At 38.8% G+C, this 22,155-nt stretch overlaps 2 protein-coding genes across 8 annotated transcripts in view; one reads left to right on the forward strand and one right to left on the reverse strand.

Moving 5' to 3' along the window:
* The window catches only part of upf3a (UPF3A regulator of nonsense mediated mRNA decay), a 71,971-nt gene that overhangs the window by 9,114 nt on the left and 40,702 nt on the right, over positions 1-22,155 (forward strand). For 6 of the 7 annotated variants that reach the window (XM_072577523.1, XM_072577528.1, XM_072577524.1 and 3 more), the window contains exons 2-5: positions 9,264-9,370; positions 16,423-16,529; positions 17,133-17,231; positions 19,481-19,591. In XM_072577523.1, the coding sequence (XP_072433624.1) occupies positions 9,264-9,370; positions 16,423-16,529; positions 17,133-17,231; positions 19,481-19,591 (424 nt within the window). The remainder of the gene's footprint in view (positions 1-9,263; positions 9,371-16,422; positions 16,530-17,132; positions 17,232-19,480; positions 19,592-22,155) is intronic. The other variant, XM_072577526.1, reaches the window with a different exon arrangement.
* The window catches only part of LOC140481396 (uncharacterized), a 70,795-nt gene continuing 65,864 nt past the window's right edge, over positions 17,225-22,155 (reverse strand). The window contains exon 3 of the transcript XR_011961516.1: positions 17,225-17,508. The gene's annotated coding sequence lies outside the window, so the exon portion shown is untranslated. The remainder of the gene's footprint in view (positions 17,509-22,155) is intronic.

A 22,155-nucleotide genomic window follows, 5' to 3' on the forward strand; every position in this document is an offset into this window, starting at 1 on the left:
GCTCCAGTTATAATGCTGTTCCTTTGTGACATTGGCCACTTCTGAGGAAGGTTTATGTGACTAAAATGTTCAATTGTCTTATTTCATTGGATGGTACCTGACCTACAGATTTTCTGTACCCGTGGTGCATTACTTTTTATTTACAATCCATTCTGCTATTTCATTGTCACAACAATATTCACACTTTTTCACTAATTCCTTATCACTTTAAAACTTATGCTGTCTTCATGCCATTTAGTTCTCTGGGGGAGCCATTAGTTTTGTTGCAGTGAATGTCATTACACCAATGATTACCCTAGGTTTTTCTCAGCACAGACTTTGTCTTCCTTGCAGATTTGTTTCTAGCATTTTCTTGGAATGTATGGATTTGTATACCACAGAAGGCCATTCAGTCCATTGTGCCTGGCTGTCTGGTAGAGTTATCAAAGAGATGTTTAAAAATCTCTTCTTAATCTTCAACTTTAGGAGAACAATCCCATTCTTTTTCAGTTTCTCCATTATTGAAGTCCTTGTACTATTCTCATTAATTTCTTCACCATCCTGTCAAAATTCTTTGACATCTGTCCAAAGGTGTGGTGCCCAGAATTTAGTACAGTAGTCCAACTGACACCAAACTTGTTTTGTGCACGTTCAGGACAACTCTTATTTTTGCGTATCATATTTCTTTAATAAAGCTAAAGGTAACCATTGTGACAATAGTATGGCTTTAAAAGGTGTATTTTAACCTGGTTTTTCTTTATGGAAAAAGGTTGCAAGACAGGTAATGACAGTCTACTCAAAGCCCATAAAATAAACAACTTGTGAGGTCTTGAATTTTGTTTAAGTTTGAACAGTAGAAGCAGCCTAAATGGGCCAGATCAAGCTCCCACAAAATCAGGATTTTTAGTTTTAGCTTTCAGGCGGTGCTGGGGTCTTGAGGCTAGATGTGGAAACTGTTATTTTTCTCTGTGCTAAAGTAAAAGCTTGGGTTCTCTTCCTGCTGCTAGAATTGATATGTGATACAATCTGTTTTACTGAATTTGCTTTTGCCAAGTGTGTGTTTATGGGATGTTACTATATTGGAACAGTTAATTAGTTAATATATAATTTTTTGTTAAGCCTTTGTAAAGAGTTACAGCTAAGCAAATTATTTGTGTTGTCTGTATTTTAACTGTAGTGTAACAATACGGTGTGTTTTGCTTAAAGTCGAGTAGTTTGACCAACTGAATTGCATTTGGAATGCAACACCGTACACTTACCTTTTAAAATAAAAAAAAATTTAGCATGTAGGCTGTCGTCTTTATATATTTTGAGGGGGTTTGGTCTGGTCCATAACACCATGTGCACTGTTTTCCCACTGTTCCTGCATCTTTTTTTAGAATCCTGTATAGTGGATGGCTTAGGTGGGAACTTGCTATTGGTGGTGTTCCCATGGATCTAGTGTCTTTGTCCTTCTAGGTGGTAGTTGTCGTGGGTTCAGAAAATGCTAAGGAGCCTTTGTGCATTTCAGTGGGACCTTTTAAATGGTACAGACTGCTGCTGTTGAGCACTGGTGGTGGAGTGAGTGAGTGTTTTGTGTCTGTGATGCTTTTCAAGTGGATTGTTTTGTCCAGGATGATGTCAACCTTCTTGAATGTTGTTGAGCTGCATTCATCCAAGCAAGTGGGGCGTATTCCATCATATTCCTGACTTGTGCCTTGTTGATGTGGCTAGGCTGGGGGAGTCAGGGAATGTGTTATTCACTGCAGAACTTGGAGCCTCTGACCTGCTCATGTAGCCACTGTATTTATATGGTTAGTCCAGTTGACTTTCTGGTCAATAGTAACCCCTAGGATGTTGATAATGGGGGATTCGGCAATGGTAGTGTCATTGAATGTCAAGTGGCAATGGTTCGATTCTCTCTTTTTGGAGGTAGCCATTGCCTGGCAATTGTGTGGCACTTGTCAGTCCAAACCTAGCTATCGTTTAGGTCTTGCTGCATTTGGTCATGACCTATTCACTATCTGAATAGTGCTGAACATTGTGCAATCATCAGAGAACAGCCCCACTTTCGACCTTACAATGAGGGAGAGTCATCAGTGAAGCATCTGAAGATTGTTGGGCTCAGGACACTGGCCTGAGAAACCTCTGGAGAGATGCCATGGAACTGAGATGAATAATTTCTAACAAGGACGTGAATATAGGAGGGGTGATTAGTAACTTTGCAGGAGACACTAAAATAGTTTGTGCAGACTGTGAAGATGATTATCTCAGAATAAAACTGGACCTTGATTGAATGGGGCAACAGGCCGATTGGTGGCAGATGGACATTAATTTAGATAAATGTGAGATGTTACATTTTTGGTAAGGAAAACCAGGGCAGGACTTATAAAGTTAATGGTAGGCTTCTGAAGAGTGTTGCTGAACAAAAATACCTAGGGGCCTAGGTGCATAGTTCCTTGAAACTCGAGTCGCAGGGTAGTGAAGAAGGTATTTTTCATGCGTGCCTTCATTGGTCAGAATATTGAGTATGAGAGTTGGGACGTCACGTTATGGTTGCACAGGACATTTGTGAGGCCAGTTTTAGAATTCTGGTCGTCCTTCTGTATGAAAGACATTATTCAACTGGACAGGGTACGAAAATGATTTACAAGGATGTTGCTGGGACTGGAAGGTTTGAGTTATAGAAAAAGACTGAATTGGCTATGGCTTTTTCCCCTGGGGATTTGGAGACTGAGGGGTGACCATACAGAGATTTATAAAATCATGATCATGGATAGAGTGAATAGACTAGTATTTTTCCTCGTTTCAGGGAGTTCAAAGCTAGAGGGCATAAGTTTAAAGTGAGAGGGGACAGATTTAAAAAGGACTTGAGAGTCACTTTTACATGCACAGGAATGATCTGTCAGAGGAAGTGATAGAGGCAGGTACAATTACAACATTTAACAGGCATCTAGATGGGTGTATAAATAGGAAGGGTTTCGAGGGATATGAGCCCACTGCTTGCAAATGGAACTAGGTCACATTGGGATGTTTGGCTGGTACAGATGATTTGGACTGAAAGGTCTGGATCCATGCAGTACGACTCTATAACTACAACCAATTTGATTTCAACCAGTGGAGAGCTTTCTTCCTGGTTTCTATTGACTTCAGTTTTGCTGGGGCACCTTGATGCCACATTCAATCAAATGCCCTTGTGATGTCAAGGACAGTCATTCACTCACCTTTTCGCTGGAATTCTTTTTGTCCACGTTTCAATCAAGGCTCTGGTGGAACCCAAACTAAGTGTCTGGGTGCAAGTTATTGCAAAGCAAATGCTCCTTGAAATTGTTGATGACGCATTCCATCATTTTACTGATGATCTATAGTGATTAGAATGGGGACCAAGTGGATCTCATTGACTATGGGATCATTGGTCCAGTTTAACAAAACCAATCAATCGGGGAGTTCTGGTTGACAGACATAAACAGGAGATTCATAGTATCTCTGGCTGGTCAGACCTCATGCACTCTGCACATGTAAATAAAGGCTGATTTGGTGATGGGATACCACCTCTGTGCAGTTATTTCACAAGTAGATTGCTTGCCATTAATTGGCTGGGTTCAATTTGTCTTGCTTCTTGTGTATACGACATCTCTGGGCTACTTTTCAAGTATTGTCAAGTAGATGCCAGTGTTGTAGCTGCATTGGATCAGCTTGTTAAGGATGCACCTAGTTCTGGAGCCCAGGTCTTCAGGACTATTACTAGAATGTTGTTAGGACTGATAGCCTTTGCTGTGGACAGTACATCCAGCTGTGTCTTGGTATCACGTGTAGTGAATCAAGTTGATTAAAGAGTAGCATTTGTGATGCGAGAGACCTCTGGAGGAGTTGGGGTTGATCATCGACTTGGAACTTCTGACTGATGTCTAGTTACAAGCGAACTGCAGTGCTAAGTGTCTGGAATCATGTGAGCCAGATCAGATAAGAATAGCAGTTTTTCCTTCCCTAAAGCACCTTAGTAAATCAGATGAAATTTTACAACAGTGATTTTGTGAATTTTAAAAATTGAATTCAATTTTCATCACTTGAAATTCAAACCTGTTCCGTCAGAACATTACCTGGGTCTCTGGAATCTTAGTGATAGTACCATCGCCTCTCCCTGATTTACCCTATGTGTTATTCCCTATCCAAATGCTCTAATTTTTACTTGCTAGCCAACATAAGGTCATAGAGATGTACAGCACGGAAACAGACCCTTCAGTCCAACTTGTCCGTGCTGACCAGATATTCTAACCTAATGTAGTCCCATTTGTCAGCACTTGGCCCATATCCCTCTAAGCCCTTCCTATGCATATAACCATCCAGATGGCTTTTAAATGCTGTAATTGTACCAGCCTCCACCACTTCCTCTGGCAGCTCATTTCATACACATGCCACCTTCTGCGTGAAAAAGTTGCCCCTAGGTCCCTTTTTAATATCTTTTCCATCTCACCCTAAACCCACGGCCTCTAATTCTGGACTCCCACAACCCAGGGAAGAGGCTTTGTCTATTTATCCTATCCATGCCCTTTATGATATAATCCTGTATAAGGTTACCCCTCCGTGTCTACGCTCCAGGGTCAGTGGAAAACTTTCTGAAAATCCAAATGTATCACATTCACTGGTTTCTCTTCATCTGTCTAATCTCTGCAAGTACCATCCTCAACAAACTCCTCCTTTCCCATCTCCCACCTCTATCTCTGATTTGGATAAAGGAAAAGAAGAAATATGAGCACCTGTAGTCTAGAAGGACATGGTACAAAATAAACTCTTTGGTTCTCAGTGTTGCAAGAAATAGATACTACAGAATTCTATTTAAAAAAGCTACAGAAGATTGTAGAGGTTTGTACTTCCACTTGTTTTAAAATTTATACTTCCTTTTAGAAGGGAATAAAATATTTGGATTTTTTCATTTCTCTCTTCATTAATATGCTTCTGGTGGGAAATTATATTTTCTAACAATTAATTGATGAGAATAAACCTGCTAAAACCTCTTGGTTGATAAAGGTTTTGACAAATAGGAATTTTTAAAATTTTATTAGTTTCAAAAACCTACACCTGTTCACCCCTAAATTTTCAAAAGAACAACTTTTTTTCTATGTGGGACAGAGGTTCATTCTGAAATTCTCATCAGACTTGACAAAGAAGCAGTTACACCCTCTCAGTCTAGTATAGTGGATACGATCAGTCTGAGAGAGATCAGAAAATTGGGAACTGTCCTAACTTTGACTTAACAGGCTTAGCTTATCTCTCTGTTTTTGAATGTTAAAGCTTTTTACAAAATTTAGGATTTCATTTTTTAAAAGTTTTTTTGACAAATGTTGATATTGTGGCTCCTCTATCCAATATCGGAATGTTTATTGAGCATGTCCATGGTCCTAACTCTAATCTCTAATGGGTACTACTATTCACACATTTTTATTTTGAAAAAGAACCTTTTAATCTACCTTCTACCTTCTAATCAATTTTCTGTTATACTGTCACATTCCCTTTGTTGTGCATTTATTTTATCACTGTACGATGTTATACTTAGTTCACTTCAGTTAAGTGACATATCCATTATCTTGCACTGATAGTGCTAAACTGCAGAAAATGTTTTGTATGTTTTATTGATACAACTTTACTGACTTAGTTTTACCAAAGCTGCCATTTAAGCATTCTAAAAAAGAAGCCCCATAAAGTTATTGTTGTAAGTAGTGTATTTAAAAACAAAACTATTAATGATTTATTGAATTTAAGTCCATACTGAATAAAAGTTTTGATTACAAAAGTTTTAAAAATGTTCTTTATATTTGGCATTGTCTTTTGGCTGCACTGTGCATACAACCCGATTCATGCCTACAACTGTAGAACATAATACCTTTTGATGGCAGGTGAAATTGGGGTACAGGTGATCTGTTAAAAAACTCCCATTCATTGCTCCTCTAATGCATTACAAAATTTGCTTGAAAATTAATAAAAACAAATGCAAATTTACACTTAACTTGACACATTGGCAATATTTCTGTTGAATAAAGGGAACTATGGAGCTATGAGGGAGGAACTGGCCAAAGTTCAATGGTGCAATACCTTAGCAGGGATGACAATGGAGAAACAATGGTGGATATTTCTGTGTATAATGCAGAAGATACAGGATCAGTTAATTCCAAAAAGGAAGAAAGATCCTAGGAGGAGGCATGGGTGTCCGTGGCTGACAAGGGAAGTTAAGAAACCTATAAAGTTAAAAGAGAAAAAGTATAACATAGCAAACATAAGTGGGAAAATGGAGGACTGGGAAGCTTTTAAAGAACTACAGAGGATTACTAAGAAGGAAATATGCAGAGCGAAAATGAGGTACGAAGGTAAACTGGCCAATAATATAAAGGAGGATAGTAAAAGTTTTTTAGGTATGTGAAAGGCAAAAGAATGGTTAAGACTAAAATTGGGCCCTTGAAGACAGAAACAGGGGAATATATTACAGGGAACAAAGAAATGGCAGAAGAATTGAATTGTTACTTCAGATCTGTGTTCACTGGGGAAGACACAAGCAATCTCCCTGAGGTAACAGTGGCTGAAGGACCTGAACTGAAGGGAATTTATATTTGCCAGGGATTGGTGTTGGAGAGACTGTTAGGTCTGAAGGTTGATAAGTCCCCAGGGCCTGATGGTCTACGTCCCAGGGTACTGAAGGAGGTGGCTCAAGAAGTCGTGGATGCATTGGTGATTATTTTCCGGAGTTCAATATATTCGGGATCAGTTCCTGCGGATTGGAGAGTGGCTAATGTTGTATCACTTTTTAAGAAAGGTGGGAGAGAGAAAGCAGACCGGTTAGTCTGACCTCAGTGGTGGGAAAGATGCTGGTGTCTATTATAAAGGATGAAATTACAACACATCTGGATAGTAGTAACAGGATAGGTCAGAGTCAGCATGGATTTATGAAGGGGAAATCATGCTTGACTAACCTTCTGGAATTTTTTGAGAATGTAACTCTGAAGATGGATGAGGGAGATCCAGTAGATGTAGTGTACCTGGACTTTCAGAAAGCTTTTGATAAAGTCCCACATAGGAGGTTAGTGAGCAAAATTAGGGTGCATGGTATTGGGGGCAAAGTACTAACTTGGATTGAAAGTTGGTTGGCTGATAGGAAACAAAGAGTAATGATAAACGGCTCCATTTCGGAATGGCAGGCAGTGACCAGTGGGGTACTGCAGGGATCAGTGCTGGGACCGTAGCTTTTTACAATATATGTTAATGACATAGAAGATGGAATCCATAATAACATTAGCAAATTTTCTGATGATACTAAGCTGGGTGGCAGGGTGAAATGTGAGGAGGATGTTAGAAGATTACAGGGTGACCTGAACAGGTTGAGTGAGTGGTCAGATGCATGGCAGATGCAGTTTAATGTTGATAAATGTATGGTTATCCACTTTGGTGGCAAGAACAGGAAGGCAGATTACTACCTAAATGGAATCAATTTAGGTAAAGGGGCAGTACAAAGAGATCTGGGTGTTCTTGTACAGCAGTCAATGAATGTAAGCATACAGGTACAGCAGGTGGTGAAGAAGGCTAATAGCATGCTGGCCTTTATAACAAGAGGGATTGAGTACAGAAGCGAAGAGGTTCTTCTGCAGCTGTACAGGGCCCTGGTGAGACCACACCTGGAGTACTGTGTGCAGTTCTGGTCTCCAAATTTGAGGAAAGACATTCTGGCTATTGAGGGAGTGCCATCTAGGTTCACGAGGTCAATTCCTGGAATGGCGGGACTACCTTACGCTGAAAGACTGGAGCGACTGGGCTTGTATACCCTTGAGTTTAGAAGACTGAGAGGGGATCTGATTGAGACCTATAAGATTATTAAAGGATTGGACACTGGAGGCAGGAAACATATTTCCGCTGATGGGTGAGTGCCGAACCAGAGGACACAGCGTAAAGATACGGGGTAGACCATTTAGGATAGAGATGAGGAGAAACTTCTTCACCCAGGGAGTGGTGGCTGTGTGGAATGCTCTGCTTCAGAGGGCAGTGGAGGCCCAGTCTGTGGATTCATTTAAGAAAGAGTTGGATAGAGCTCTCAAGGATAGTGGAATCAAGGGTTATGGAGATAAGGCAGGAACAGGATACTGATTAAGGATGATCAGCCATGATCATATTGAATGGTAGTGCAGGCTTGAAGGGCAGAATAGCCTACTCCTGCACCTATTGTCTATTGCAACGTGAATTGTACATGATTACTGTTTCTATTCAAGTTTTCTTACACAAAAAAGTTTCCTCCAAAGCCAAATAAAACAAATAGATAACATTCCATGATTTGGGTTCTTAACAATCCCTCTGATTGTAACCATAGGGATTTTTTTACCCTTACACCTATTACATTTTTCAATTGCAGTTTTCTGGTGCTATCCATTTCATGAAACAACATTTTGTGCCTTGCTAGCTAACTAATTTGTTGAAACTGGAGTGTCCTTTTCAGGGTGCGAGCCCAGGGAAAATGTTATAGAGCCTTTGTGCTGCCCAAACATCAGCATATCATTGACCGACCCTCCGCCCACACCAAAGTACTCCCCATTTGGGTACAGACGTGTTCAATGCACTACATTTACCACTGGAAATGTGAGGGCCTTAGTTTTCATATTTAGATTAGATTCCCTACAGTGTGGAAACAGGCCCTTCAGCCCAACAAGTCCACACCAACCATCCGAAGAGTAACCCACCCAGACCCATTCCCCTACATTTACTCCTGAACCTAACACTACAGGCAATTTAGCATGGCCAATTCACCTAACCTGCACACCTTTGGATTGTGGGAGGAAACTGGAGCACCTGGAGGAAACCTACACAGACGCAGGGAGAATGTGCAAACTCCACACAGACAATTGCCCGAGGCAGGAATTGAACCAGGTCCCTGGCACCAAACAAGAGGAGGCCAACAAAGGGCTCGTCAATGGAGATTCTGTACTCTGACAAAGAGAGACTTACTTTTGGCTCTGTTTTTCACATTGCTTTACCCAATCTTGTCAGTTGAAAACAAGAGACAAATTAACACACATTGTGAGAAGCCTGCTAATGTTTCTTCGTCTAGTACAAGATGGACTACTTCAAATCATTGGACTCACCAGATAGACTTGGAAGAGGTGAAGTCCTTAGAATCATTTGAAAAAAAAACAATTTTGTGTGACGGAGTCCTTTAGGATCTTGCTGGGTGAATTAACTAAGATGTGAGGAATAGTTTTCCTTATTCATGTTATTTGTTGATTGTAATACTTCTTGAAAAACATCTAATCCTTTCATTCATATGTTTGCAGGTGGTGATTAGGCGTTTACCTCCTACTTTGACTAAAGCACAGCTAGAGGAACAACTGCATCCACTACCAACACATGATTATTTTGAATTTTGTGCTGCTGATACAAGGTACCAATAAGAATTGGATACCTTTAGAGGTGATTTTTATTGCTTTTGGAAGGAATATAATACAGCAACAACTTGCATTTATGTAAGAATCCAATAATGCATCCTTAAAAACTAGTAAGATTGATTCAGTAATTTGAATCAGTGATGATTATGTAATTTCACTGTAACTAGTGTTTCTTACATGTAGTTTATTTCAGATGTAGGAAGGATGTAGTTTTCATCTTCTAAGCTTACAAGTATCATGTTGTAGATGTGTATTTTTGAATTGTCACACCCTTAAAAAAATTTTTCATTTTGAGAAGGATGGGAATAGAATCATTGTTATTGTAGCATTCTGTCATCTAAAGTCCCTGTAAAAAATATGGCATTTAAATTCTGCTGACTGGTATTCTTGTTTTAAATATTAATCATTGTGTTAAACCAGCACACATGAGATCCAGTTCATCGCAACAATTTATATGTGATTAAGAACATTGAAGCCTTGCTATCTACTGTTGCAATCCTAATGGTAATATTTAAAGAAATAATACAAGCATGCAGCAACTAACCTAAAGAAATCTGCCATTAAATTTTCTGTTTTTCATCAAAATCAAATTTTCTTACATGTAAAAGAAGAATGAAACAAAAAACACCATCGAAGTTATAGCTTTCAACTCAGTTCTACTTTTCATTTCGACCTAGGAGTTCCCTTATCTTGTGAAATCTTGAAAGTTAATTCACTTTGCATGGGATCAATCCACAGGTAGGCTCTACTTTCCAGAACGTAATGCTTTCTCCAAAATACAAGGTTAATAGGAATCTTTCCATTTGGGTTTCGGCTTAGCAACCTTCTGGTTTCCTTTAAAGGCCTTGCTGGTATGGATCCTTTAGCTTCTTTTCTTCATTTTGAACATCTATAAGTTGTTTTTCTCATTCTGCTTCCTCTATTTCTGAACAGCCCTTTCCAAGCTGACTGCTTTCGTTTGCAAATCTCTATAAGGACAACTGTTAATTTGTTAATTTAACTTCAGCCTCGACAAATATTCTAACTTCTTTCCTCATCTCAAATAAATTTGAACCCTAACCCAAATTCCATGCAGTAAACATTAAATTTAGTCAGGCTTGTACTTAAACAGTTATTGCTAATATTAATTTCTGATGGTTATCTCCACACAGTGAATTGTAGCCTTTGCAAGACGCAATCTGCAATTGCCTCTGCCTGCGTCCAAACTGCTTGCTTCTGTCATCAAACACAAATAAAAAGTAAACAAAAGTTTTTAATAAAAATGTCCAGGTGAAACACCATATCAATGGCAACATGGCATGTTTTAGGGTGCTCAAACAAATGTAAAGAAAGTATTTTATCTACAATTCAACTCTGATTCTGTAATGCATATAAGTAATTTTAGATGACACCAAAATTGGAGGTGCAGTGGACAGCAAAGAAGGTTACCTCAGATTACAATGGGATCTTGATCAGTTGGGCCAATGGGCTGAGGAGTGGCAGAGGTGGAGTTTTATTTAGATAAATACGAGGTGCTGCATTTTGGGAAAGCAGATCTTAGCAGGACTTACATACTTAATGGTAAGGTCCAAGGAAGTGTTGCTGAACAGAGACCTTGGAGTGCAGGTTCATAGCTCCTTGAAAGTAGAATCACAGGCAGATAGGATAGTGAAGAAGGAGTTTGGTATGCTTTCCTTTATTGGTCAGCGTATTGAGTACAGGGGTTGGGAGGTCATGTTGCGGCCATTAGTTAGGCCACTGTTGGAATATTGCGTGCAATTCTGGTCTCCTTTCGATCTGAAGAACATTGTGAAACTTGAAAGGGTTCAGAAAAGATTTGCAAGAATGTTGCCAGGGTTGGAGGATTTGAGCTATCGGGAGAGGTTGAATAGGCTGGAGCTGTTTTCCCTGGACCATCAGACGCTGAGGGGTGACCTTATAGAGATTTATAAAATCATGAGGGGCATGGATAGGTAAATAGACAGGGTCTTTCCAAGAGGGCATAGTTTTAGGGTGAGAGGGGTTAAGATATAAAAGGGGCCCAAAGGGCAACTTTTTCACGCAGAGGATGATGCATGTATGGAATGATCTGCCCGAGGAAGTGGTGGAAACTAGTACAATTTCAACATTTTAAAGGGCATCTGGATGGGTATATGAATAGGAAGAGTTTGGAGGGATATGGGTCAGGTGCTGGCAGGTGGGACTAGATTGGGGTGGGATATCTGGTCAGCATGGACGAGTTGGACCGAAGGGTCTGTTTCCGAGCTATACATCTCTATGACTCTAATTCGTAGTGTTTGTAATTTGCATTCTCTCCAAATTTCCTGGCTCTATTACAAGCTTCGCGATGAATTATATATTTTAACTTCTCTATGAACTGTGACCTTGTAAGATAAAACTAGGTTAGCTTTTAGCTGTAATTAAGCTCAAGCATTTTAAATTGCATTTGGTTCAGGCTTGCTTGTATGTTTCTTAATTAGCTGCCCTTGTCTATCTACAGCTAAAAATTTAATTCCTGTAAAAAAGTGTTAGATTCTAAAATGAATGAATTATGTACTAAATACTTGCAACGTCAGTGCAATATGAATTTGTTTTAGCAACTCTTGAGTTCAAAATATCCAAATATGTTAAATGTCCCTGTAATCCCCACTCATGCCCTTTTTTGCACATCGTACGTACATTATTAGAAAACAAACAAAATTAGAAATAAATAAGTACAGCTCTCAAAATCAGTACAGTTACATTTTTAGCTTAGTAAATGGCTCCTAGTTCAGATTGTAGAGATGAAATCTAAATGAAAGGTATTTTGTAAATTGTTTTTATTTTCTCCACTGTCCTTATGTCTATTTCTAACTTGGGTATGCTAAATTCACTCAGTTCTCCAACAGTGCTCAGTGTAGAAAAAATAAATTTCTGCCAACCTCCTTTCTTGTGATAATATTAAATTTATAACTTTTCACTGACTTAATTATCAAATGAAAACTGTCATTCTGAATTTACTGTATTAAAAAAATCATCTTGACAAACATTTGCTGAATCTAAAACTCTTGCCCTTTTCTGCTGTAATGGACATAGTCAGCAATGCGACATGGCTTAAAACTAAGGTTTTGGATTGTTCCATTCTACTAATTACAACCTGCCACCATCACTGTCACGCATGCATACACGCACAAACCTCTATATTTCTCTTTTTATTTAAATAATTTAAAATTAAAGTTAGGCAATTTTTACAGTTTCTATAGTTCCCAATGTGCAGTGCCAATTTTAAATCTCAACCGCAAGAGGGAAAATCAACTTTAGCATCTTAGATGTTCATTACAATGTGCTGTCATACTGGTATCACCCTTTGGTAAGTCTAAATTCATAAATAATTCATCTTTTAGTGAAGCTTGCTCCCACTTTTGGCGATGCCTTCTTCCAAATGAATTATTTAAACTGAGACTGAATCTGCTTTTCCAATGTGTATTCCGTGCCACTATTTGAATATGAATAGAAGGATGTTCCAGGAGGTCTTGACCAGAATTTATCCCCGCAGTGACAACAGTGGTGCATTTTGTCTAGTCTTTGTTTTATTGCTGTTTTGTGACCTTAGTTGACATGGATTGTTTCCACATTCCCTAAGTTACAGCAGTGACTTCATGCTGAAAACATTTCATTGATAGGATGTCCTAAAGCACTTTACTGAGTTTAGGAAAGATACAATGCAGATACAAGTTAGGGTGAAAGGAAGGGCTGGTAGGTGTATGGAATGCTGAATGACTAGAGAAATTGAGGGGTTTGTTAAGAAAAAGAAGGAAGCATGTGTCAGGTATAGACAGGAGAGCGTGAGTGAATCCTTAGATTATAAAGGCAGTAGGAGTATACTTAAGAGAGAAATCAGGAGGGCCAAAAGGGGACATGAGATAGTTTTGGCAAATAGGGTTAAGGATAATCCAAAGAGGTTTTACACATACATTAAGGACTAAAGGGTAACTAGGGAGCGAATAGGGACCTCAAACATCAGCAAGGCAATCTTTGTGTGGAGTCGCAGGAGATGGGGGATTTACTAAATGAGTATTTTGCGTCAGTGTTTACTGTGGAGAAGGACGTGGAAGATATGGAATGTGGGGAAATAGATGGTGACATTTTGAAAAATGTCCATATTACAGACGAGGAGGTGCTGGATGTCTTGATGAGGCAGATAAATCCCCCGGACTAATCAGGTGTACCCTAGAACTCTATGGGAAGCCAGGGACGTGGCTGCTGGGCCCCTTGCTGAGATATTTGTATCATTGGCCAGAAGTATGGAGATTGGCTAACGTGGTACCATTTTTTAGGAAAGGTGTTAAGGATAAGCCAGCGAACTATAGGCTGGTGAGCCTGATGTCGGTCGTGGACAGTTGTTGGAGGGAATCCTGAGGGACAGGATTTACATGTATTTGGCAAGGTAAGGACTGATTAGGGATAGTCAACACAACATGGTTTTGTGCGTAGGAAATCATGTCTCACGAACTTGATTGAGGTTTTTGAAGAAGTTGTTGTGGTTCTGTTCGCCGAGCTGGGAATTTATCTTGCAAACATTTCGTCCCCTGTCTAGGTGACATCCTCAGTGCTTGGGACCCTCCTGTGAAGCGCTTCTGTGCTGTTTCCTCCGGCATTTATAGTGGCCTGTCTCTGCCGCTTCTGGTTGTCAGTTCGAGCTGTCCGCTGTAGTGGCCGATATATTGGGTATATATACCCAATATACCGGCCACTACAGCGGACAGCTCGAACTGACAACCGGAAGCGGCAGAGACAGGCCACTATAAATGCCGGAGGAAACAGCACAGAAGCGCTTCACAGGAGGCTCCCAAGCACTGAGGATGTCACCTAGACAGGGGACGAAACGTTTGCAAGACAAATTCCCAGCTCGGCGAACAGAACCACAACAACGAGCACCCGAGCTACAAATCTTCTCCCAAATTTTGAAGAAGTAATAAAGAGGATTGATGAGGGCAGAGTGGTGGACGTGATCTATATGGACTTTAGTAAGGCACTTGACAAGATTCCCCATGGGAGACTGGTTAGCAAGGTTAGATCTCTGGGAATACAGGGAAAACTAGCAATTTGGATACAGAGCTGGCTCCAAGGTAAAAGACAGAGGGTGATGGTGGAGGATTGATTTTCAGATTGGAGGCCTCTGACCAGTGGAGTGCCCCAAGGATCGATGCTGGGTCCACTGCTTTTCATTATTTACACAAATGATTTGAATATGAGCATAGGAGGTAGAGTTAGTAAGTTTGCAGATGACACCAAAATTGGAAGTGTAGTGGACAGTGAAGAAGGTTACCTCCAATTACAACGGGATCTTGATTAGGTGGGCCTGTGGGCTGAGGAGTGGCAAGTGGAGTTTAATTTAGATAAATGTGAGGTGCTGCATTTTGTGAAATCGAATCTTAGCAGGACTAATATACTTAATGGTAAGGTCCTAGGGAGTGTTGCTGAACAAAGAGAACTTGGAATGCAGGTTCATAGCTCCTTGAAAGTGGAGTGGCAGGTAAATAGGATAGTGAAGAAGGCATTTGGTATGTTTTTTCTTTATTGGTCAGAGTATTGAGTACACACGAGTTAGGAGGACTTGTTGTTAGGAGGAATATTGTGTTCAGTTCTGGTCTCCTTCCTATCGGAATGATGTTGTGAAACTTGAAAGGGTTCAGTACAGATTTGTAAGGATGTTGCCAGGGTTGGAGGATTTGACCTATAGGGAGATGCTGAATAGGCTAGAGCCGTTTTCCCTGAAGCATCGAAGGCTGAAGGGTGACCTTGCAGAGGTTTATAAAATCATGAGGAGCATGGATAGGATAAATAGACAAAATATTTTCTCTGGAGTGGGGGAGTCCAGAACTAGAGGGTAAAGGTTTAGGGTGAGAGAGGAAAGATATAAGAGACCTAAGGGGCAACTTTTTCACACGAGTGTGGTGCGTGTATGGAATGAGCTGCCAGAGGAAGTGGTGGAGGCTAGTACAATTGCAGCATTCAAAAGGCATCTGGATGGGTGTATGAATAGGAGGTTTAGAGGGGCATGGGCCAAGTGCTAGCAAATGGGACTAGATTAGGTCATGATATCGAGTTGGACCAAAGGGTCTGTTTTTGTGCTGTACATCTCTGTGACTCATTGATTCTAAGCCCTTTTTTTCCAATCTATCTACATAACTTTGGAGCCCTTCTGGATTTGAATGAGTGTCCAGAAGTGTACAGGGTATAGTAATTTCAACCTAATTATTGCTCTGTTCAGATTTATCACTTTTTAAAATTGTGCTAGTCAAATTGTTTCAAGGATTGAATAATATTTTTATAAAACTCAGATTAAACTGAAAATGAAGAAAACCACCTCCCCACAATCCATCCCCATGGCAGTGTAGCATCCCTGGGATTTTCCAAGTACAAGTTCAAACATATAAACTCCCTAATCCCAAATATTCTTTTTGTTCTGAAAAACTATATGAATAATTAACAACTGCAGACATCTCACTTCCTTCAAGAAACTCAAAGGGTTTACCAATCAGTTTTTTTCCCCACTTTCAACTCTGACCTGATGAAATAAAGACATGTCATTCTTTGAATTGCAGTCATCTTAGTTGTACTGCATTTAACAAATTTTCGGCACTAACGGTGTCAATTTATCTTATATTTAAAATTTTTCAATTTGCATACTGAAATAATTCTAAAACTTATGAAATTAGACATTTTGCAACTATCTATTCAGTAGATGATTTGATCATCAAAATAATTTAGACTGCAATATTAAATTCATATAATTTTTAAATAGTTTTCTTGGTAGATCAGGGAGAAGACAGATTTTGGAAATGTTATCTGTTTTTATTAATTTTCCTCAGTATATTTAAATCTAGTAAACTCTGATCATGCTGATCAGTTCTAAGCCAATGAATAGATATTCCTGTTGGCTTTTATTACTTAATATAGTGCAGACTTTCAGCAGTTTTTGAGTTCTTTTACTTATTAGTCACTTCCATTAGAACTGTTCACTGCTTAAACATGTAGATTCTATATGATGTTATGAACTGTTGTGCATATGCTTTTTTTCATCCAGCCTGTACCCCCACTTGTTCTCTAGAGCCTACATCAATTTTAAAAATCCTGATGATATAATTCTCTTCAGAGACCGATTTGATGGATATATCTTCATTGATAATAAAGGTAAAGATGCAGCAAGCTTTAATGACTACTCAAACAAACTAGACTTCCTATTTTGCGTAATTATTGTTGTATTTCCCACAAAGTCTAGAGGGCAGTGCATTGCACAACAATGTTTGCACCGATCAACATTAGATTGAATTATTATCTGCACAAAAATGTAACCTATCTGAATCCAAGATGTTTCTTTGGTTGCCACTAGAAATTCATTTTGTTTTGTTTGTTCAGCTCCGTGAGATTTGTTGAATATTTTGATGTCACAGAAGTAATGCTTGCGAACTGGAAGATGACGCAGAACAGTAAATCGAGCTAGATAACATTTCAAATTGATGAAGTGCATTTCTGGTCTAGAAGTTTGAAATGGATCAAAATTAAAATATATCTTATACTCTTCAGGCCCTAGTAACCAAATCAAAGTGTAATGGAACCGTATAACGAATGATAATTTAGTCTTTATCTGTAGACCAGTCATGCTCTGAGTATTTTTACTACCTTGCCTATTCATTAAACACAAAATGCTTACGTTCATACAGAATAATTCTGGTTTAGCTATGTCTTTTTATACAGTCAATGAACTATTTTTTCCTGTGATTGTAACACCTTCAGGTCAGGAATACCCAGCTGTGGTTGAATTTGCTCCATTTCAGAAAATTTCTAAAAGGAAGCTGAAAAAGAAAGATGCGAAATCTGGGAGCATTGAGGAAGGTAATTATTCAAGACTTTCAGAAACTGAAAACCTTTGGCACAGCAGAGCATTGTCAAGACTGTATTTAGATGTTCACTTTCAATTACTGATACATAAAGAAACACTAATGTACTTCTGACCTATACAGCCAAGTTGCTGAATCTGACTGCTGTTCCAGATTACATCTTGATTGATGTGTAATGTGACACTGATCGAGGTGGGAAAAATTCAAATCCTGGTAGCAGATCAAAGAAAAGCCACAATCCAATATAAATTGGGAGAAATTTGGCATAGTTCCTGCAAGAAATAAAAGTAATATTGTAAGATACATAACATAATACATGATATAATAAAATCTTAAAGTCTGCGTCAGTGCTAAACCTTCAGAGTGAGACAGAGAGGTCCAAGTTCACAAAAGTAAACATAGCCAATTTGAATGTCAAGAACTTACTTTCCACATTTTCCCACAAATGTTGATCAACATGTGAAATAGACTTTTAGATGGATGAAAAATCCTGGAATCATGTCCTAATAGAAAACTGTATCACCATCCACATCAGAACCTCTCTTGTAAATTACTGTATTTAATAAGATTTAAAATGATTAGATTTATTTCTAGGTTTAAGACTTATTTAATCTTTAAGTCATTTTCCAAAACATTATGCTACACATTTTCAGATATTTGACATATTTTGGGTTTTATACTCGATATTTTTTTGAGTGAATCATCTCCAGCTATTCTGTTAGGAGCCCTCATGGTCTTAATGATCCCAAGTCTATCTACCCAATATTTAGGTAAGCATTAGCAACTTAAAGGACTAAAGCAGAAAACCTTTACTTTCTAAATCAGATATTTAAATTAAAATCAATCTTCATTGACTGTTGTTTAGTATAAGTAAAAGAAACAGAAATTGTACTTCTCTGAGCAAACATATGAGAGTCTTTCAGTCATTAGCAAGGGGGCCTAAATTTTAGGAACATGAGAGCCTAGGAAACAAGGCAGAAACTTAAAAAGTAGGTTTTTGAGCCCAATAGTATCTGGACTACTACCAGTGCCATGTGCTAGTGAAATAGGAGGATAGAGCAGATGAATGGGTGTCTGAGGAATTGATGCAGGGGACAAGAATTCACATTTTTGGACTATTGGGATCTCTTTTTGGGTCGAAGTGACCTGTATAAGAGGGGCAGGTTACACTTGAATTGGAATGAGACCAAGATCTTTGTTTAGTGCTACTTGACAGGCTTTAAACTAGTAATGTTGGGGGGGGCGGGCATGTAGGGGTGCGGGCAGGAGTGGGGTGTTGGTGCTGGGTGGGTGAGTGGTGGGAGTGGGAACCAAAGCGATAGTGAGAAAAGAGATGAGGCTGTTGCTGGTACAGTAAATAGGGGGCGCAAGTCAAATAGTCAAGGCAGACAAGAGCTTGGTAGAAAACAAGGTTAGATTGATAAATTAAAATACATTTACTTTGATGCAAGAGACCTGACAGGTAAGGCAGATCTAGGGCATGATGAGGAACATGGGACTGGGATTTCATAGCTATTACAGAAAACATGTTTGGTGTATAAATGCTAATAGGAAGGATATAAAGGGAGGCAAGTGAGGAGGGGAGAGCTGTTTTTGGTTAGGGATAACATTAGAACTGTAATTAAGGAGGATATTCTTGGGAGATCGTCCAGTGAAGTTATATTGGTGGAACTGAGAAATAAAAGAATTGTATTATAAGCTCCCCAATAGTCAGTGGTAAACTGACAGCAAAAGTACTAATAAAGCATTTTTTCAAATATAAGAACCTATGAAAAAGTAGCAGCAGTAAGTCATATGGCCCAGTGAGCTTGGTCTGCCATCCAAAAAGATAGGTAGCAATTTTGTACCTCAATTATGTGTTCTTGCTCTATTCACATATCCTTTTATTAGTATTGAAAACAAACGATCATGACAAATGCTTGGATTGGTATGTGAAATGTTAAAATTTAGCATTATCTAAAGGAATAACAATTATGTTTAAATGCATATTCAAAATGTTTGCAGGAGCTAGGTTGTAAGATTTAATTTGATCTGAACAGACCCTTTATATAGTAATTGGAGAAATGCCTAAATGTCCTAGTAACTCAACCCACCAACAACAGTCATACAAATTGAAAATAGTTTGGGGATTTTGATGCATCAGTAATTACAGAGAAAATCATTTCTGAAAGAGGAATTTTCATCCGTTAAAATCTGCTTTAGGTTGATAAATATTTGAACATAGTTTGTTTTATGCAACTGTAGATCCTGAGTACAAGAAGTTTTTAGAAAGTTACTGTGCAGATGAGGAGAAAATTGCAGCCAACCCAGAGACGCTTCTGGGAGAGATCGAGGCAAAGACCAGAGAACTGATTGGTTAGTCTTACGGTGATTTTCAAATTATACTTCCTGCATAGTTTTTCTGACTTTGCTTATTACACAATTATATTTCATACATTTTCACTATATAATTAGCTCAAAAGCAATAGTGATGTTTTGAGTTGAAACAAATCTGGTTGAGATATTCCCTTAGATGCGCACACATTTTTTTCTAAAAAGGTTTTATATAAATTGTGATTAGATTTAAAATCAAATTTCTAATCCCAAAGAGTACAAATGCCTCTTGGTCTTTCAGCTGTTAGGAAATCTCCATCTAAATCACCATATTTCAGCTGTTCCTTTGCTGATATAGTTAACTTGATTGATTTTTTTTTAAACAGTTACATGCTTCTCCTTATGACATGTTTCTGTATTCATATAACATTTCAATGTATGCTTGCCAGGAATCTAGTGCAAATGACTGACAGCCATAGTTTTGGCAGTTTCTGGAAAGTAGTTACACCCACAAATTCTGGGAAGTATGTACACCCATGAGGCTTTAAATTTTTTGACGAAGCATTATTGACATTCTGATATTTCCTTTCAGCATATTTACTAATCTATTGGTAAGCATGATGAATGGTGATCTTATAATATTTATCCAATTTTTAACATAAGGCAACAGTGCAGCATTGTTTATACAGTGGCAAAAGTTATTCACCAACTGTATAATCATATTGAACCATTCTACATCCCATTTGGCTGTGAAATACTGCGCTACCATACTGCTTAAAAGTCTTTTTTTTTCGGTCTCTAGTCACAGAATCACATGGTATATTTCACCAAGTGCCTGTGCTGACTCTTTGTAAGAGGTATCCAAATAGCTCTCCGCCACTGATTTTCCCCTATATTCCTACATTCTTTCACTTTTCAAATATATTTTCACTTGCCTTTTGAAAGTAATGATTGAATCTGCTTCCAACATTCTTCCTATGGTCATAACTTGTAGTGTGTAAAAAAAAAAAATCTGTAATTGCCCTTCTCTAGTTCTTTTGCATATTCTTTAAAGCTGCATCTTTGGTTACTGACCTTCCTGCCAGTGGAAACAGTTTCACCTACTTACTCTGACAAAGCTATTCATTCCTTTGAATACTATTGTTAAATCTCCCCATAAATTTCTGTTTTAAGAGAAACAATCCCAGCTCCTCTAGTCCCCAGCATAACCAAATCCCTGGGTAATATTCTAGTTTACCTCCTTTGCATCTTCTCCAAGGCCTTGACATGCTTCCTAGAAGTGTGATTCCAGAGTTGGATATTAGCCCAAATTGATTATTGGCTTAAATTGGATTATTAATAAGTGGTTTACAAAGAACATTAGAATAGAGAGAGACTATTTTGTTATTCAGTACTATCATGGCTGATTGAACATTTCAATAAGTCTTACCCAAACCATCCCATAACCTTATATGCTATTGGTAATCAGAAATTAATCAATCTCTATCTTAACCAGATTCAAGGTTTGAGCTTCCACAGCCTGCTGTGGTAGAACATTCCAAAGATTCTGAGCCCTCTGAATAAAAAAAGAATGTTCTCATGAAAGACATGGGAGCTGGAGGAATTGGGAAAATAAAGTGATGTCTTGCAAAGAATCCACATTTTAAAGATGAGGTGCTGGAGGTCTTAAAAGGTGAAGAGATAAATAATTCCCCGGGACTTGATCAAGTGTATCCCAGGAGATTGTATGAAGCTAGAGAAGAAATTATGGGGGCCCTCATGAAGGGATTTGTGTCATCAACAGCCATAAGTGAGGTGCTGGAAGACTGGATGGTGGATAATATGATTATTTAAGAAAGGGGTCAGCAAAGAAAAAGCAGGCAACTGCAGACCAATGAGTCTAATGTCAGTAGTGGGTAAGTTGTTGGAGGAGATTCTGAGAGACAGGATCAGAATTCCCACCAACAACTTACCCACTACTGACATTAGACTCATGCGTGCATTTGGAAAGGCAAGAACTGAAAAGGGATAGCATGATTTTGTGTTTGGAAAATGTGTCTCACAAACTTGAGTTTTTTGAAGAAGATAGATGTTTACAGAATGTAGATGTTGTCAACATAGACTTTAGTAAGGCCTTCAACAAGATTCCACATGGTATACTGGTTAGTAAGGTTAAATGACATGGGATCCAGGGAGAGCTAACCGATTGGATACTAAATTGGCTTGATGATAGGAGACAGAGGGAAGTGGTAGAAGTTTGTTGTTCAGACTAGAGGCCTGTGACTAGTGCTGCAAAATCGGTGTTGGATCCACTGTTGTTTGTCAATTATATAAACGATTTGGATGAGAATATAGGAGGCATGATTAGTAAGTTTGCGGATAACACCAAAATTAGTGGTATAGTGAACAGTGAAGAACGTTATCCAAGAGTACAACGGAATCTTGATCAACTGGGCCAATGGGCCGGGAAATGGTAGATGGAGTTTGAGATGTTGCGTTTCAATAAGACAAACCAGGGCAGGACTTACATAGGGCTATGGGGAGTGCTCTCAAACAGTAAGAACTAGGGATGCATGTACATCCTTGAAAGTAGCATTGCAGGTAGACAGAGTTGTGAAGAAGGCATT

The sequence above is a fragment of the Chiloscyllium punctatum genome, chromosome 9 (assembly GCF_047496795.1).
Source record: "Chiloscyllium punctatum isolate Juve2018m chromosome 9, sChiPun1.3, whole genome shotgun sequence".
In the NCBI taxonomy this organism is placed as follows: domain Eukaryota; kingdom Metazoa; phylum Chordata; class Chondrichthyes; order Orectolobiformes; family Hemiscylliidae; genus Chiloscyllium; species Chiloscyllium punctatum.